Consider the following 18,766-nt stretch of genomic DNA (forward strand, 5'->3'; position numbering starts at 1 on the left):
ACGGATGGAGTTGGAAGGAGTATGAGTCATGGATGGTCCAGACTTTTCTGACCAACTCTGTTTTCCACTGAAACCCGAAAGACACAAAGGGAAAAGTCAGGCAAAGATCTAAAGGAAGGGCTTTCCAGGACGAGAAAAACATGCAAGGCCTTAAGGTGGAAATGACCTTGACAAGTTCAAGGAACGGCTTAAAGAGCTAGGGTAGCTGGGGCAACGTGGCCAAGGGGAGACTGCTTGGAGAAGTGAGAGAGGGAGGGGCCAGAGCAAGCCAGCGGTGTGGGCCATGCAGAGAACTTTGGCTTCTATTCTGTGTGAGATAGGAAGCACCTGGAAAGGTTTCAGCAGAGACATAACAAGGAGGACCTTACATTTATCAAGATCACCCTGGTTGCCATGTGCCACCTCCCTTCCAAGTGAACGTGGAAGGTGGTTTCCTGTGTCACTGGGCTACTACAGAGCTGAGCACGTGCCCTGGCAGAGCCCTGGTTACCACCAACAAGTGGGGAAGTGTGTCCAGTGAGTATCAGGAAATAATTTTCTGAGGAACAGCCAGTATGCTAAGCAAAAGAGACTGACAACCATGATCACCTCCTCTGCCAGGACAGGAAGTCCTGCCTGCCCTACACCTGCCCGGGCGGGTATGGTCAAAGGCAGTGGCCCCAGCATTCCCCTCCTCTCTCACCATCACCAGGTCCTGGAGTGGCCTTGCTCAGATGCCTACATCAAACAACAGGGACTCCACCAAGGAAGGGAAAGAAAATGACCATGGGGAAACATACAGACCAGTGGGTTTAATTCTGGAACTAAACTAAATGTGCAAATAGCACATTTTAAAAAATTCATTTTGGGCTTCCCTGGTGGCGCAGTGGTTAAGAATCCGCCTGCCAATGCAGGGGACATGGGTTCAATCCCCGGTCTGGGAAGATCCCACATGCTGCGGAGCAATTGAGCCCGTGCGCCACAACTACTGAGCCCATGCACCGCAACTACTGAAGCCCATGCCCCCTAGAGCCCATGCTCCGCAACAAGAGAAGCCACCACAATGAGAAGCCTGCGCACCTCAACGAAGAGTAGCCCCTGCTCACCGCAACTAGAGAAAGCCCGCATGCAGCAACGAAGACCCAACTCAGCCAAAAATAAAATAAATGAAATAAATTGTTTTTTAAATTCATTTCAATTATCACAATTTTTAAAAATCTTAGTTTTTTCATAGGTGGCTTTGACCATCAAAATCTAAATGATTTAAGAACCCAAACATTCCTAGAAGTCCATTCTCTGATCTCCATTACATTTCATGTTTCAATTTATTACATAGGCTAATTTATTAGGTTCATACTCCAATTTCTTTCCACAATTCTGTGCCACCTTCTTTCAAGTCAGTCGCTGGGGATGTGAGTCTGTTCGTGGAGAATGTATTTTGACGGGTTGTAGAGGCTTCGCCGGAGCGCCTTATGTTTCGTGAGAACTGAAACATATTTGCATTGAATTTTTCTAGCAGATTTCTGTCAACTATTTAGGAGGACATATGGAGTTTCTTTTCTTTCCTTTGAGAAGGAAAAAAATACATGAAATCAGGGCATTTGGACAAATTTCCTTGCTTGCTCTGGCGGTTTGATAGAAGCATTTCATAAAGCCAAGGCAGCATCTGTAATGTGGGACAGAAAAGTAATGAGCGGGCTGTGAAGTCTGGATCACACTTAGATCAGATTTCCTCAGAGACCACATTCTTGTTCACTCTGATTGTTTTTGGTGGCTCCATCTCAGGTAGGCTCAGTAAGGCTCAGAACAGGAGCTGGTCGCTTGGGAGATCTCAAGCTCTGTTGTGTAGCTTGGTCATTGGTGTACAAATCAACGAGCTTGTTCTGATTGATGTCACTTGGTGGAGGCTACAGGCCCTTCTCTCGCTGATCTGTTGTTCATGGATCTGATTATTCAGTTAGATTCTGTTCTTCCATCACTTTCTGCAGTCCACTGGGTCCCAGGAATTATGCAGGTGGAGGAGGTGATGTGGCAGGTGGGAAGGAGCGTGGACCTTGAAGACCAAAGTCTCTGGGTTCAAATCTCAGCTGTGCATCTTCTTCCTTGAGCCACAGTTTCTTCGTCTCTCAAGATGGGATGAAAACAGCCACCACGTCAGGTTGCGATGAGGGTTACACGAAATCACGAGAAGCCTGGGGTCAGACCCGGCACAGGAAGGACACACATTAACACTGAGCTGGCTTCCTTCCTTCATCTCTTCCTCCCTAAAGGGCTCTCTCAGGAGCAAGGTGTCCCAGGAGAGAAGGTGAGGCCCCGTACCATTTTACGCAACTTAAACATTGAAAGACTTTTCTCCTCTGCCTGTAATTCCTGCATGGGAGCCAACATGTTTTTAGAAGACTCTGTTAAAGTTCTTTCTGTTTCCTTTGCTTCCAGACTGACCCCAAGGTCACACATTAACGGAACCTGCTTGCCCCTCTGCAGGCCCACAGCCTGTGGCTCCCAGTGCAGGGTAGGACCTGTTTTCTGCTACTGGGTCTTCCTTCCCTTCCCCTGTCTCTGCTCTCTGAGGACAGGGACCCAGGCTTACTCACTCTGCATCCCCTGCAGGGCCCAGTGCAGTGCTGGGCATAGAGTAGATGCTTCCTGAAGGCTTGAATTAAATTAGTGATGATGGGAAATAGTAGATGATGTTTGAGGGCCTGGCTTGTTCGGTTGCCCAGCTAGGCAATGACATACCTTATTTTTATTGCCTATCAGTACATATGGTTCAGTATGCTCCCTACTGGGAAATGGAGGGTCCTGCGTGCGCGCGTGCATGCGTGTGTGTCTTGAATGTCAGTGCCAGGTTGTTTACTGTCATTTCTCAGGACAAACCATTCTGTATTCTGATATTGTGTCTTCCATTTTTGGTGTTAAGGTGTCCCTTCTTTATGAAATTATGGTGAAGCCAGACAGTAGTAGACCATGGTGGCTTTTTTTTTTTTTTTTTTATATTCTTACTTAGCAAGAGAAAAAAACGGAAAGAGCAGCAAAGTTCAACTTTTTTTTTTTTTTGGTTAAAAAATAGTAAAAAGCATCCTTCAAAACACCAAGTAGTCAAGGAAAGTTGTTTCAAGAACACAGTACAGGACTTCCCTGGTGGTGCAGTGGTTAAGAATCCACCTGCCAACGCAGGGGACACAGGTTCGATCCCTGGTCCAGGAAGACCCCACATGCTGCGGAGCAACTGAGCTCATGCTAGCCATAGCTACGGAGCCCACACGCTGCAACTACTGAAGCCCGTGCCCCCTAGAGCCCACGCTCCGCAACAAGAGAAGCCACCGCAATGAGAAGCCTGTGCACCACAACAAAGAGTAGCCCCCGCTCGCCGTAACTAGAGAAAGACTGCACGCAGCAACCAAGACCCAACACAGCCAAAAAGGAAAAAAAAAAAAAAAAAAAGAACACAGTACATAATAAAAGGTGTCTAAGCTACTGGCCATCACCAGTAATGTGCCCATCTTGAGCCAGTAGGGCAGGTGGGAGAGTTTTGAGGACAGGTGGACAGCTCTGGACCCAAACACTGTGGACACTTGGCATATGCTGACTAATTTCATCTTCTCAAAACCCCCTTGAGCTAGATGGTTCATAGCTGAGGCTCAGAGAGATTAAGTTATTTCCCCCAAATCTACACAGAGTAACCTGAATTTCCCAAGCCTCATGATCTGGTGTGTACAATGAGGAGGTCACCTTAGCATCCGTCCCCACTAGGAAACCACAAGACCGGAGCATCCACCCACCCCCACTGTCTCCCTCCATTATTTGGGGGAATCTAGGGGAAAGATCTCCCACATGTTCACAGTCAGCCCTCTTATAGTGGCCTGCTCAGGGCTTTCACCAGGCTGCTGCTGCTGCCCAGATCCACCCTAGGAACCAGCCCTGCCCAGGTGCCTTCTCCATAGAGGCTCCAGATCAGCAAGACCAGGGCCAGTTTATGACTTGTGGGCCCAAGCACTTTTGCCTTTGTGGACCCTTTCCTCCACAAAAAACCATCTAAAATCATATTTTACAATTGTGTTGGTATAAAGATTAATATTGTGTATTAAAACGTGTGCCTGGAACTAATAGTTCATTTTTCCTTATGATTTTAAAAGAAATTAAGCCATTTTCATGGACCCCCTAAAAGAATGGTGGGCCCTAGCCTCCACGCCTGCTGAGCCCAATGGGTAAGGAGGCCCTTTGCAAGACCCTGCTGATGTGGCAGTCCCCTCGCCACTGCCCTCCCTGCTTCATAGATTGACCCATGGACCTCAAAGCATACTGCCTGCTTCTAAATCTCACAAAAACCCTAATGTCAATGTCCTTTCAGCTTCTATCTGTTTAGGTCTTATTATAGGTGTCAGAACAATCCCCAGAGGTGGAACTGGGAAATTCCCTCTTCTGCCCCAGAAACCTGGACACATCATTTAATCCTCAAAGCTTTTATCCCACATTGTATCAGGTTCTGTCATATCAAGACTTATATCAAGTCACATAAATAGATACCCCAGGCCTCTGTCACAGCCCCAGTTCATCACACACAGCCAGATACTGAATCCGTTTTGGCGCTGCTGAGACTGGCAGACACATGTGCACGCACATGCCCAAGGGTAGAGAGGGGTCTGGGATCAGGCCTCTGTTATTCCACCGTGTTCTCTTCCTATTAAGCCAGGCAGCTAATGAGACCCTGCTACTCACATGTTCACAAGTTTGAGCCATTCTGGTAAGCAGCAGTCCCACTTATTCCAGCTTGAAATGAGTTTGCATTTCTTTGTCCAACACAAAGCTTTGAAATGAACGATGACACTGGAAAATTATCAGGAGAATTTGCGAGGACTGCAAATAAGCAGGTATATCTAGTGTTTAGGATGGAAATATTTTCTTCTTTCGAATTCTAGAGACTCAGAATCTCCCCCTGGCAACACTTTGCATGCTGCATGTCTTTGGAAAACAGTTTATAAGGAAGAGTAAATGGAGGAAGAATTTGTTTCTAGCAACATGTTTTTATAGGAAGAGAAAGGGCATGGCTACAGGATGGAGAGATTGCTTGGGCTCAAGTTTGTGGGTAGTGAGACAAAAAGTAAAGGAGTCTGCTCTGCCCTGCAGTCCCTAGAAAGAAGAGAAAAGATACAGGTGGGATTTTGACGTGGGTCCTGGTCTTCTTTCTCAGGTCCACTGACATGGCCACTGTGGCAGGCCCCCACCTCGGAGTGGTACATCACCTCCTTAAAGGTCAGCATTGGTCCTGCTGTTGGTCACAGTCTGGCAGGAAGCTGAGTCTTTGTTGAGGTTGACGCTTGTTTCTCTGCCGCACTGCTGAGCGATGGAGGAAACACTGGAGGTTTCTCATTACCTTCTGTACCCTGAGCGTGGACTCTTGGTTCCAGCCCGGTGATTGTAAAGTTGACATAATAGATCTGATGTTCCACAAGGGGATGTGACACAGACCGGGCTCTAGAGGAGGACACTCAGGCTCTCAGTGGTGACCATGCGTGGTTGGGAGGTCAAGGAGCATCAGTGTGCCAGAGCAAATACATCCCCGGGGCATATCAACAGCTGAAAGCTCCTCCTCCACCCTGGAGAAGCCATACTGGCTATGCTGGGCATTTTGAAAGGGAGTCATGCATGTACCCGGCACTTAATAAATTTGTTGTTTAATTTGTGTTTCTTTGATCACTAGAAGGTTGAATTTGGTTACTGCATGAGTCCACTGGCCATTTTCATTCCATCATCCATGGGGCCCTTGGCCACGAGTGTCTTTGAGGCCAACCTTCCTGTTCTGCAACAGCCCCTATTCTGTCAGCTGATTTTCTTCACACTTTCACATCTCCCTTATTTGATACCATGGACCTGTCACACTTGATCCATCTTATAATTAACGTCTGGAGTAACGTCGGCTGCCGTCATAGAGAGCTCTTTCTGGCTCTGGAATCGTGCCTTGTTTGTGCCATTCAGCTCAGGTCTCTGGAGCTGTGAGCAATAAAGCAGGAAGGCTCCTATAGATTTTCATTTCTCCCACACACAGGGCTCCCTGCCAGCACCTCTGAATCCTCACCAGCTTTTTATCTGAACAAAACCCTGTCTGGTGCTAAATATAGCTTTATTTCACACAATTGTAGAAGGTACTTTCTACTTTTAAATCTAGACTGGGCAGGGAACAGGACATTTACATAACAAGTTGGTGTTAACCCTGTGACAAACCTAATCGCTTACTGGCCTAGTGAGTAAGCTAAGGAAGGAGGAGGTTGGGTGCCCTGCTCCTGTCACACAGCTAATTAAATGCCAGTTATCTTCACTTCCAGCAGGTGCCCTGTCCACTCCCACGCTCACATCCAAGCAAGCCCGCAATACTCCTGGAGAACATGCAAGAACCACCCGATTTCCTAGAGGTGGGATTAATTCCCTGCAAGTGTTTGTGGGTTCCAGTTTGTGTTTCACAATGGAGGGCAGAACTGGGACACCAACCAACCAGAGAGATCTTGTGCAGTTTCCATATAATTTTTTTCAGTCACTTCCCCAGCTGGAAGCTGGTTCCCTTCTGAAGGGGACCACAGACCTCCCAAGTGAAGCTGTGCTGCTCTCCACAGACCAGCTGCTGGGGACTGCTCACTCTCACTTAATGACAAGTGCAAACACCTTCAGGGGTCAGGAAAGTATGTCACCGTGTCAAGTGGCTGGAGTAGAGCTAAAGGCACACTCTGAGGGCAGGGACTTCATCCACTGTTCACTGCTTATCCCAGCACCTGGAGCAGAGCCTGCACACCAGTAAGATATGTATGCAATAGAATGAATGGTGGGGACTGCAGAGAACTGGGAAGTGCTTATCTCACAGAAGGCATTCTTGTCAAAAAATCATGCCTCTAGGCAATATTTGGCTTCCAGCTGGCAACTCCTATGATTGAATAAACAAGGCTATTTCTGGACGGAAAGGAACAATGACTGCCAAGCAACATTGATGTCCAGCTTATCGCTTTGATATTGTATGTTCAGTTGGGGTCAAGACGCAGATAACTCTTTCTGTTTAAGCACCTCTGAAGTCCTTCCCATTAATAACACTGGCCCCTTAATGACCCTGGACCAATTGGAGATGTGTGTAAATATTAACATTTGCCCTTCCATCGTGCTGTGGTCTAACCGTTTTTCCTGAATCCCTTAGTCAAAAGATGTACAAAGGCACCTCTTCTATCAAACAAAGGGCAAACTTTCTAAGTACAAGCTTTATTTACTAAGAGAAGGGTACCAAACCTGATTTCATACATACAATGTTGCCTTTTCTAAAATGGACTTAAGCAAACAGTGGCAGCTATTTCTTGCCGAAAACATTCTGAGTCCAATTCATCTCCCAAACCGGCCACATCGAGTTACAGGATTCTAGATAATGGCGGACAGCCTCTGCAAGTTTTTCCTAAGGTAAAGAGTTGGCTTGGCTCTCCCTCGGACACTTCCCTTATTCTGGTGGGTCTGCATCACCTTCCTCCATCTTATTTTCCTGATAACCCAGACCCATTTTTTTGGTACGTAGCAAACTCCCTTGAACCAAAAGAAGCATAACTCTTGGGTGAGTCAAGCAGCTACTGTGAAACAGACAGGCTGCAGAGGAGCCCTCTGAGCACACGTGCCCTAACCCTAGGATGGTTGACAGGTGCCTGGATGAGACCCTAGGATGAGACCATATACCAGAGCCCAGAGCCAGCTTCTAGACTGTGGACTCAGCCACAGACTCGTCACTTAAACACTCTGATTCCATAGTGAAGCTGCAGGGCCACTGAAAACTTCCTCTAGTGAGATAAAACCTGCAGTAGAATTTACTTGGGAAAACAAACTTTGCAAACCAAGTCAGAGCTATTATTAATAAATTTTGGCCAGAATATATGAATCAGATAGATACCTTGGGAGGTACCAAAGGCATTAAAATTCCAGGCTTTCTTGAAACACTTTACTGGTTAAAAAAATGCCCACGGGCAATATTTGACTTCCAGCTTACAAACCCGGTGACGGGCTAAGTAAAATTGATTGTAGATGGACACCATTGGTGCCAAGCAACATTGATCTCCTGCTTACTTCTTGGTGCTATATGTTCAGATGAACTCAAAGATGCAGATAATTCTTTGTGGCTGAAGTACCTCTGCTCCATTTAAAGACCTTGGCCCAGATCTGGACTGACTGTAATTTTGAGCCATGAATATAAAAACTGGAAGTGACTTGTATCAGAAATATATTCAACCACAAATAACAGAAAATCCAGCCAGTAGGGGCTCCAACAGGTAGGGACTTATTTTGCACACATGTATCAAGGTGTTCAGAGGCAGTTCAGCTGATCCAGTGCTATGTGGGCTCAGGCTCTTTCAGTCTTTCTGATCCACCTGACCCAGCATTTTGGTATCATCCTCACTTTTGTTGGCTTCTTAACCGCAGACCTATGATCAAGGCAGAGAGAAGTGGGGGCAGGAGAGCATCAGCTGCATCTATTCACCTGATTAGGAAAACAAAAGCTTTGCTAGAAACCCCTCAACAGACATTCCCTTCAGGCTCACTGGTCAGAACGATGTCACATGACTGCCCCTGGCTGCAGGAGAGGCTGGGAAATGCAGTGTATTTTCTGTTCAGCCTTAATGGTGGGGGAAGATAAGGAAGAATGGGCTTGAGAATAGATGTGGGTGAGCTAAAAACACAGTAGCTACCAGAGACTGCAGAGAAACTCTTTCCAATCCTCTCAATGTATAGATGACAAAACTGAGCTCCAGAAATGGGAAGTAGCCTGGCCAAGGTCCCATATCTAGATGAAGTTACAGCTAGATCTAGAGCCCAGGTCTCCTAACTCTTCATCCATAAAGCTACCCACTGGACCACATCGTGAATGTAGTTTGACAGAGTCTGTGACTGAAGCTCTGTTGAGGAAAGAGAATATCATCTAACAAACGAGGGAATGAATATGAAACTATCAGCAGTGGGCAGAGGACCTAGTAGCTTCCACTTGAGCTCTCCTTCCTCTCTCCCTAAATATCTGAAATAATTCATTGTGAGTCACAGAAGCTAAGCCAAGTTACATCAGGCCTCCTCTCGGTCCCCTCAGACTGGGTAGATTTTTTTAGTGTCTCATTCCTTTGGCACATTGATGTTTGTGTGTGTTATGAAACAGAATCGATCTCATGATGAGCACCATGATAATGTAGAATTTCCATGTCGTTGTTAATGTTGTTCTTATCTTCTGTCCCCTTCTGTTATTGGACCAAACAGAAGTATTCTGCTGTTTCTCTCTGCAACATCTCCACAGAAGTCCTGAAAGTCATCAACGCCACGGAGGAGTTGATAGCAGAGTCTACAGGGCCCTGGGAGTTCCCACCTGTCCCTCCTGACAGAGAGAAAGGGACGTTTCCTCTTGGAACAGACCAAGTGAGACTGGATGAGCAGCTGACTTCCCTGGAAGAAAATGTAAGACAGTGTGGGTGTGCTCTGCCTAGGGCACACATGTCCAAAGGAGAAGCTGATGATGTTGTAACTCTTCACAAAGAGGGCAAGGACACAAATATACTACCATCATAGCAAATATATTCTCAGAAGGGTCTTAGACTGGGTTCCCCAGAAGCAGACCCCAAGATGAAGATTTCTGTGCAAGTGATTTATTAGGGAAATGCTCCCAGGGGAGACAGGTAAGGGAGTGGGGAGAGGGAAGAAGTCAAGCAAAGCTATGATCTTAGACAAAAAGTAGCTTCAGCCCGATCCCGCAGGCAACTCTGGGGTGTAAGTTGCATCTCAGAGTTATCCTGACCTAAGGCAAAGGAACTGGCCCTTCCTACAGCCAGTGGGCACCTCAGTCTCTCTGAATGCAGGCAAAGTGTCTACAGTAGCTCAAATGCCGTTTTTGCATAGATCTGAGCTGTTGGAAACAAAGGCACACTGCAGCTTGGGAGCGGGGAGGGGAGTATGCAGAAACTATATAAGGGATCTGTGGGGATCCAGGTGAAGCATTGCCAGTGCCACTACAGAGAATAACAGTGGTTGCCAACAGAACTTAGGTTACTACAGAATTTCTCTGCCCTGCTTCACAGATATGTCTGCTCGTAATGGTTTTTCTGTCCTTCCAACTGGTGAGGAAAGAAAGAATGTAATAGATTCTTACATAAAAACACCTACAATCATTTTTAAGACTTCAGTAAAGGTCCGATGAGAATTTTCGAACAATGCAAACGAGGGGTGACACAGAGAAATCTGGACATTAGCCACTCAGGCCATCGTTACCATCACCAGTTGGCATAGTCCCGATGTCAAATCCAGTCAGGTGATTCCATCTTTCCAGACCCAGTAGAATCAACCCTAATTTGGAGATGGTCTAATGAATGGTGTTCTCAGAAACCGGGAAATGTTATCAGAGAGATTTTTTGCCAGAAGTTGAAACAACAACAAATCAAAATGACTCAAGGTTAAAAAAAAAAAAAAAAAAAATGCCAATATTAGTTTCACTTTGAAAGTAGAAGACTCTCTCCCCCTTTGGATTCCCGTAAAGCCTAAGCATATGTCTGCCTCACTTTGTTGCCCTTTCTGTTCACTCATATACCTCCTATTAGATCAGCACCATTGACATTTTGGGTTAGATAATTCTTTGTTGCGGGGCCTGTCCTGTACATTGTAGGATGTTTAGCAGCATCCCTGGTCTCTACCCACTAGATGCTAGAAGCTGCACCCTCCTAGATTTGACAATCAAAAATGTCTCAAGACATTGCCAAGTATTAGTGGGAGCATGGGGGAAGAGTAGGGCACGGTCTTGCCCAAGTTGGAAACCGGATATATAAATTCCTATAGAACAGGACCTGCTGCCTTTCCTGTCTATAGCCCTAGGCCTTGGCCCTGAGCCTGACACAGAGGAGGTGTGCAAGGAATGTTTATCTGATATATGATTACATCAGATGAATAAAATCCTTTTTTAAAAGAAATGTTTTACTTCTAATGTGCAGGTCTCTGTTCTTTAAAAATGCCTATAATACAATTCTTTCAGTTGCTGATAGTCCTAAAATGGCCCTAATCCTGCACACACAGAATTGAAAAGACTAAAATAAAAATATGGTTCACCAGGAAAGGGAGGCATTTTTTTCTTTTTACGAAGTATGGTATCAAAAAAACTTACAATGCATGAAATAATCTAGATTTAAATGACAAAGGTCAGCACACTGAAAGCAAAGACAGCATGCCTTTTTTTCCCCTCTAAGGAGTTTATTGAAAAATACAATGGCCTTGGCAGAGTTTTCATTTTGTAAGATCCTTTTATTGTACATCATGTTTCTTTTTGTGGGTTCATTAACACTTTGAGTGCGAAACACATCTACTTAGCCACTGATTCAAGACGTCAGAAACACCAGCAGTGGAAAAGCTGGGGATTACAACTTCCTGCTCCCTGTCCAGCCCCTCTAAGATGCTTCTCCTGTTCTCATAGAGTTAACTGCCTACTTCCACCTCCTTCCCTACCCCAACCAGCTTTTCAAATTTCACCTCCGAAGAGATTCCATCTTTGTTCCTTTGAATTCTGTGGGTCTTTGAGTCACAGAAGGGATGACTTTTTTTAAAATCTCTTTAGTTCACCAGATCACAGAGCCATAGGCAGGTTGCTTGCTCTGCTGTTTCCAGGATGGAATTCAGCTGAGCAGCAGGAGAAGGGCAGGGCTGATTCTTAAACTGGCCTCTGGGTGCAGCTGATTTAATTAAACCAGGGCTTTTGTCTATGTTCTGAAGAGCGTGCCTGCTCCTCTGCCTTTCTCCTTTGTGCTGAGGAGCCCAGGGAATGGCAGAAATAGAAATGGCAACACTTAGTCTGCCCTCTGAACACTGGCTTCTGCAGACCAAGCCGCTGAGATAAAAGAGAACATCCTCATTTGCAAGAGAATATTCATCTCTAAGAAGTCTTATGAAGATTTCAGAGCTACGTAAGATAAAACAAAAAATATCACATTCATATGTCTAATCTCCTGTTTTCATAAACTGCCTTGTTAATCCACTTAATTAGGGTAGGGCATGGGGATTTTAGAATTTCCTTAGTCTCTTAGCTTTGACACTTCTCACCTGCTGCCTGGCTGTGAAATCAGCTCTGTCTCCCCTAAAGGTGGGAGAAACCTCTGACCAGTGCCAGCCTCCCCTGAACGCACAGTGGGGGCTCAGTTTCTTAGACTGAATGCCTGGGGAGCTCTGAAGCACAGGGTTCTACTGTACCTGTTAGGGGGTCTGTCTGGGAGAGGAAAGTTTCAGGAAGGGAGTATTGACTCAGGTGTGGGCAAGGATAAGGGGTGCTGTAGTGCCCACAGAGTAGCAGTAGGAGGAAGTGGTCACCACCCGCACGCAGTATAGCCCAGGGAGAACTGGAACCTGGAAGAGCGCCCCCTAGCGGGAGCTGTCGCCGTGGAATCCAGGAAGGGAAAAAGCAGGGGGGAAAAGGCTCTTACTTCTTTCTCCTCCTGCCTTTGATCTCCTGCTGGTGCTTCCCATTGGCCAAACCCATCCCAACCAGCAAGGGAGCCTTGGTGGTAAAGTTTGTATAGGTTAGCGTCACAGAGAACAGAGGAGAGCAGAACAGAATGGAAAATGCATCTAGGGATCAACAGAGAACAACAAGTATGACCATTTTCAGACCTGTGGTGTGAATGGTAGGGGCCCACCAGGGCCACCTTGTGGATTTATGCAGGGTTGTGAGTGGTAGGGGTGAGTCGGCTCCCTCACCCTCCCACCCCCATCTAAGGACCTTCCTCATTCTTATCTTTCCTAAATGACAGAGACCACCTGGGGTACCCCGTAATGCCCAGCCACAGAGCCAATGGAGGAATAGTCTCAACTTCCCTTTTACTTCTGCCTTATAACTCCGGCAACCCCAAATACGTTGTAGTATACAACCAGTGGCAGCAGGCACGGTGGGATGGCCAAGGGGGGAACCAGCTCTGGCCCAGAATCCAAGATCAGGCAGAGGAGGTTGATCTTCCTTCTCAAAGCCCTTGTACAACCCCCATAGCACAGGAGAGGTAGAACTTCTAGAAGTGGTCATGGCTCTCTGCTCTCAGAGAACAAGAAAAGAAATACTATCTGTTACTGTCTAACCTTAGTCCCCTAAAGTATATGTCATGGACGCCAAGTCCAACAAGATGCTCCAAGAACAAATAAGCTTGAGAAACCCATATACTCTTTCTAGGAAAACTGAGATACATCTTAGCACATTAAAGACCCTGAGAAGTCCTGCAATAAAGAAATCTGTTTAACGTTCTTTATTCTAAGGGCTTTGACCATAAAGTCCTTCCTTTGAAAAACCTATTCTCATCCCTTGAACCACTTTGAGAAAGGCTTGTTGAACCAGGAGCCAGTCAGTGGGGTCACAGGCATCAGTGACTAGAGTTTGGAGAGGACATAGATTACTCAGACATGGTAACCATACCTCTCGCCAAAAGTGGACCTTAATTAAGCAAGCATCTCCAGGTTATGTTTTTCAAATGGGTTATTTTTAAGACTAGAATAACAATTTCATTATATGGCATGTTAATTTTTGTTATTTCAGCCCAGCCACAGAGCCAATATTATGGCCATCTATAACCACAGTAACTCTAGTACCTTTATGCCAACGTTTGAAATATAAATCGTCGAAATATTCCAGTCGAGATTAAGTATCACAGCATCGTAGGGCAGGGTGGATAAAGGCATGAAATCTGGCACCAGCCCTCTGGCTCAGTAAATACCTGTCATGATCATCATCACCATCATCACCATTGTCATCATCCTCTAATCCTTTAGGTGCCATAACCTTGCTTGTAAGTTCCTGTTGAGCAGGTGTCAGTGCCAAACCACTGAACCTCCATATCCCCCTAGTGCCAGGAAAGCAGGCTTTTAGGGAACACAGAGTAAAAGATGAACATTCTGGCCTTGCTGAGAACTTGGAGCGATTTCACATTGCTTTGTCTTGGCAGAGAAAGTAAGGAACGTTACTGGATGACCATGCCGGTGACAAAACAACAAGGTGCTATTAAGTTGATACAACCATAGGGTATGACGATGTTGAGTTCTGCACGTTTCTGGAAATATCAAGGTCCTGAGACCAAAGATATGTCAGGTCATGTTTAACCATTGCCACACTTAAGTTATTCATTTCATTTAAATTCCAAATTTAGTTTCATTGTGCAAAGCTAGAAGTTTATGTTTTTAATTATCTTATCAAAATGAATTCCCCTTTTTTTGCTGTGGGTACCAAAAGTGTAATGTCCAAACTCAGACTGTGGTGGCCATCGCTCTGATCTCTTCCTCCTCCTCCCCCTCCTCCCTTTCCTTTCCCACCTCCTCCTCCCCTTCTCCTCTTATTCTGTTTTCCTCTCTCTCTCTCTCTTCAATTTTTCTTCCCCTCTGAAGATAAGTTTCTCAACCTCACAACTTTTGGGAGACAAAGTTTGAATGATTTCTCCACTCGAATAGCTTTGAATTATTCACCATTTCCTTCAATGTGACAAACGATAAAGTGTTTCTTGTTTTGAAGATAAGGAATAAATAGCTATATTAAACTGTGAAGATCTTTTAGAAACAGAAGTTCTCTAATACTTGCATATGACAAAGAAGTATAAAACTAAGGGCAAAGTGAAATAAGGCAGTTAGTTACCAGCAGACATTTGACTCATGACCCCTGTATGACCAATGAATCACCCAACTTGATGTCCGCTATGTCAGTCACTGCTGGAAGCTCCCACAGCTAATTGTGCCTGGTGATGCACAGTCAAATTTGCTCTCATCAAACCTGCACCTGCCTTTGCTCCACTCTGAAATGTTTTGTAAAATTGCCAGTTTTCATGCAGATGCATGAATCATGCCAAGGAATTGACCGAGTTGGAGCATCTCAGGATTCTTTGCCCTCCTCACCAACACTCAGCATTGCTCAGTGCAAATGACCATGCATCATCTGTGTGCACTGCTCTTGGCTTGCCTAACTCTGTTATATTTTTAACTCAAGTTAAAGGAACTGTTAAAGGAGTGACCGTGCATATCATTCAAGTCAACTCTAAATGGCTGTGATTACATGTTTAGAGCTTTTATATACATTGTTTAAACCACATGAACCTGTTTAAGTAATTACCTTCTCTAGATACATTTAGTTCCCTGTGTTGTCCACTGTTTCATCATGTTATTAATTAGGCTGAAGGACCATTTGTTTCACTCACCCTGTCCTCAGCCTGAATTATTCCAACGATTTTACTTTCTGTTTGCCCACTTTTATGAGAATCACCTTATAAACTCGTAAGCCAAAGTAACTTCCTTTAATTTTCCCTCAAATTACTTTTTATCTTATTTTCTCTTTAATCTTCAGGAGCTCTCAAAAAACTGTCTTAACTGGTCATAGATTTTATATGCTTCTCAACATCACACTATTTTCTAAAAAATGAGGTATTTTCCTGCTACATACTTCAGGTTCATTTTCATTCCCTTAACCTGTTTCAAGCAACTTCACGGTACTTAATCAGAGATAATTCACGCAAAATTTGTAATCATTTTAAATTAATTTCACCTCTTTCATGTTTTCTGAATTTTTCCAAATTACTAATGCCAACCAAAATTTTTATTGGAAAAACTACATCATGAGTTTTTCCCTTTGTTTCCTCTATCTTGATATTGTGGTTGTTATAGTCCCTGGACAAATTCACAATTTATGTAGCTGATGTCATGTATTCCTGTACTATTTTATGGTATTTTTAAAATTTACAAACTACTTTCTTTTTGCAGGAAAGGTTGGGGGAAGAGGAGGTGTGGTTGACAGTGAGGGGGTGGCAAGACCTTATGCTACCACCACTTAAGTGTGAAGAATGTTTATAAATGGGGGGCTCCCTGTCTCTTTCTCCCAATGTTGAGTCTAGTTCTCTCTCACTCCCCTGAATTATGGCATCCCCTGAAGGGGCCGCACCAGTCCTGGGTCCACAGACCTGAGCTCAAAGCCCATGCCTCCCCTATAGGTGTACCTGGCGGCAGGTACCGTGTATGGACTTGAAGGCCAGCTGAGTGAGCTAGAGGATGCTGCCCGCTGCATCCACAGTGGCACTGATGAGACTGAACTGGCAGATCTGGAGGACCAAGTAGCCACGGCAGCAGCCCGGGTGCACCATGCTGAGATCCAGGTAAGAACTCTCCTCTCTGCCTAGATGGAGAACTACTGGGCAAAAGGAGAGGGCACCCCATCTTACAAAAGAATCATTTCAAAGCCTTTATATCTATCAGTTCCTGCTACCTCCAGCAGACTTTTCGTGGGCATGGTCCTTCCAGGTGGATTCCACCAAAGCCTCCTTTTTTTAAAGTGCAGCCTTCCTCTCCCCAAATTATGACCTTGATAATATATCTCTTTAAAACCTATGTCATTTTCCTCTTTGACAAATTCTCCGACCCTTGCTATAGAGGTTCCCATTCCATCCCAAGATCACCCTTCCCTAACCTTTATCACACGGGTTTTTTTTTAACTATTTATTTGGTTGTGCCACGTCTTACTTGCCGCAGGTGGGCTCCTTAGTTATGGCATGCGAACTCTCAGTTGCGGCATGCATGTGGGATCTAGTTGCCCGACCAGGGATCGAACCCCGGCCCCCTGCACTGGGAGCGCGGAGTCTTATCCACTGCGCCACCAGGGAAGTCCCATCACACTGTTGATTACCTATTTAATGCCAGGTTTCCCCACGATAGACTAAAAGCTCCTTGAGCACAGGACTCTAGCTATCTAGCTTAATACAATAACTCCAGTGCCTAGCATAACACCTCACACAGGTTTGGGCCTCAATAAAAATGAGATGAATAAATAAATGAAAAACGAAGTGTAGATTTCTTAGACCAATATTTTTCATGATTTAGATATGGCTGTTTTAGAACTAATTACTATATTATCTATAACTTTCTGAAGATGCTTGTTTGCAATTTTCATGGATATTCTCTTGGCCTCTGACTCTGGATCAAAATGGACTGTGGACTAAGTAACTGATTCTCAAACTGGGGTCCATGGACATATACATACTCAGGGACCCATGAGAAATGCTGGTCTCTGCAGCATAAGTTCAGTGTAGACCCCTGGTTCACTGCTATTTCTGTAGACCCTGCATCTTAAAACTGCATCCTCTGGAGAATGGGGATCAACTGAAACCATCTCTGGATAGAGAAGATGACAGTTTTGGGAGATAATTTTTTTTTATAAGTTTATTTATTTATTTTTGGCTGTGTTGGGCCTTTGTTGCTATGCGCGGGCTTCCTCTAGTTGCAGCAAGGGGCTACACTTTGTTGCGGTACGTGGGCTTCTCATTGAGGTGGCTTCTCTTGTCATGGAGTATGGGCTCTAGGCACGTGGGCTTCAGTAGTTGTGGTGCACAGGCTCAGTAGTTGTGGCTCGTGGGCTCTAGAGCACAGGCTCAGTAGTTGTAGCACACAGGCTTAGCTGCTCCGTGGCATGTGGGATCTTCCCGGACCAGGGCTTGAACCTGGGTCCGCTGCATTGGCAGGCGGATTCCTAACCACTGCACCACCAGGGAAGTCTGATAATTATTTTTTAAATAAATATTTTTATCTTAAAGAATCAAAAATCACAACAGCTGCTCATATCATTCAGCACTCTTGAGAATGGGAGGGAACCAGTTCTGTGCTAGGAATGGCCCAGGAATGGTCTCATCACAGATGGCCCTGTTGACTGTTTATTACCAGCAAGAATGGCTGAAGAGCAACTCTCCTCAAAAATCATTTCCCACAAATGCCACTCAACATTTAATCAATTTACAGTTAATGTTATATGAAATAGAATCAAATCATTTGTTTTCTGGGGGTATATTTTGCAGCAAATACTTCTTGTATGGTTTAGCAGAAAGTAATATTGTTTATGGGTGTTTGGGAGGGTTTTTTTGGATAATTAGTTATTCACGCTTCCAAATTTTTCTAGGCTTAAATTATTGGAGCCATGTTTTATGGCAGAAAATCCTGGAGTCCAAAATGTCCATTTTCCATGTGTTTGAATGTGCCTATTAATTTATAATTCGTTGTTAAATATTATAATAATGTCATTAATAATACCTAATATTCAGTGAGTCTTACTGTGAGCCAGGAGTTGGGCTTAACCCTTGAACTCATTATTGTATTTAATCCTTTCAGCATCCCCATGAGGTAGCTATTGTTATTTTTCCCTTTTTATATCTGGAGAAAAGGAGGCTCAGAATGGTTAAACCGAAGTCAAATAGCTAAAAAGTGATGAAGCCAGGATTTTAAACCTAAGTCTTTCTGGCCTCAGAGCCCAAATTCTTCACCAGTCTGTGCTGTGTGGTTTCCTGAAAAATGTGCTTGTCCTGCCCTCAGGTATATATCCACTTGCATAAGAGTCCTTACTTTGCATGGGAGGTTGTCAACCTTGCCATCATCTTTACGGCTCTTTTCAATGTGGGAAGCCTTATTAGCGTGGAGACTCTCCTTGTCCTACAGTTGCTGCCAGAGAAGGAAGATTAATTCCTTGTTATCTGTTCTTGTCCAAAGCAGAGTCTCACAGAAGATGTCACAGAGGGTATCCTGCAGGATGGTAGGAGGGTCCCACTGGAGGGTAGATATGCTGAATTGTGTTCTTAGATTAGGTCAGATTCTAGGGTTGCTTTCACCTTGGAGTTAACCTCTGGGACTCCAAGGTGAAAGCAACCCTAGAATTTGACCTAATCTGACAGGATTGCCTGGTGCTGAAGCCAACTGCAGGATGATGCACGGGCAGCGTGCTAAGGATGCTATCCACTGCGTCCTGAAGGGTCATCTCTGTGGGCAT

At 44.9% G+C, this 18,766-nt stretch overlaps 1 protein-coding gene across 1 annotated transcript in view; it reads left to right on the top strand.

Annotated features, from left to right (window-relative positions):
- MYRIP (myosin VIIA and Rab interacting protein) overlaps window positions 1-18,766 on the top strand; it is a 181,324-nt gene that overhangs the window by 154,666 nt on the left and 7,892 nt on the right. The window contains 2 exon segments of the mRNA XM_007447341.1: window positions 9,238-9,432; window positions 15,954-16,115. Of these exon segments, the coding sequence (XP_007447403.1) occupies window positions 9,238-9,432; window positions 15,954-16,115 (357 nt within the window).

The sequence above is a fragment of the Lipotes vexillifer genome, unplaced genomic scaffold (assembly GCF_000442215.2).
Source record: "Lipotes vexillifer unplaced genomic scaffold, Lipotes_vexillifer_v1.1 scaffold1134, whole genome shotgun sequence".
Classification (NCBI taxonomy): Eukaryota; Metazoa; Chordata; class Mammalia; order Artiodactyla; family Lipotidae; genus Lipotes; species Lipotes vexillifer.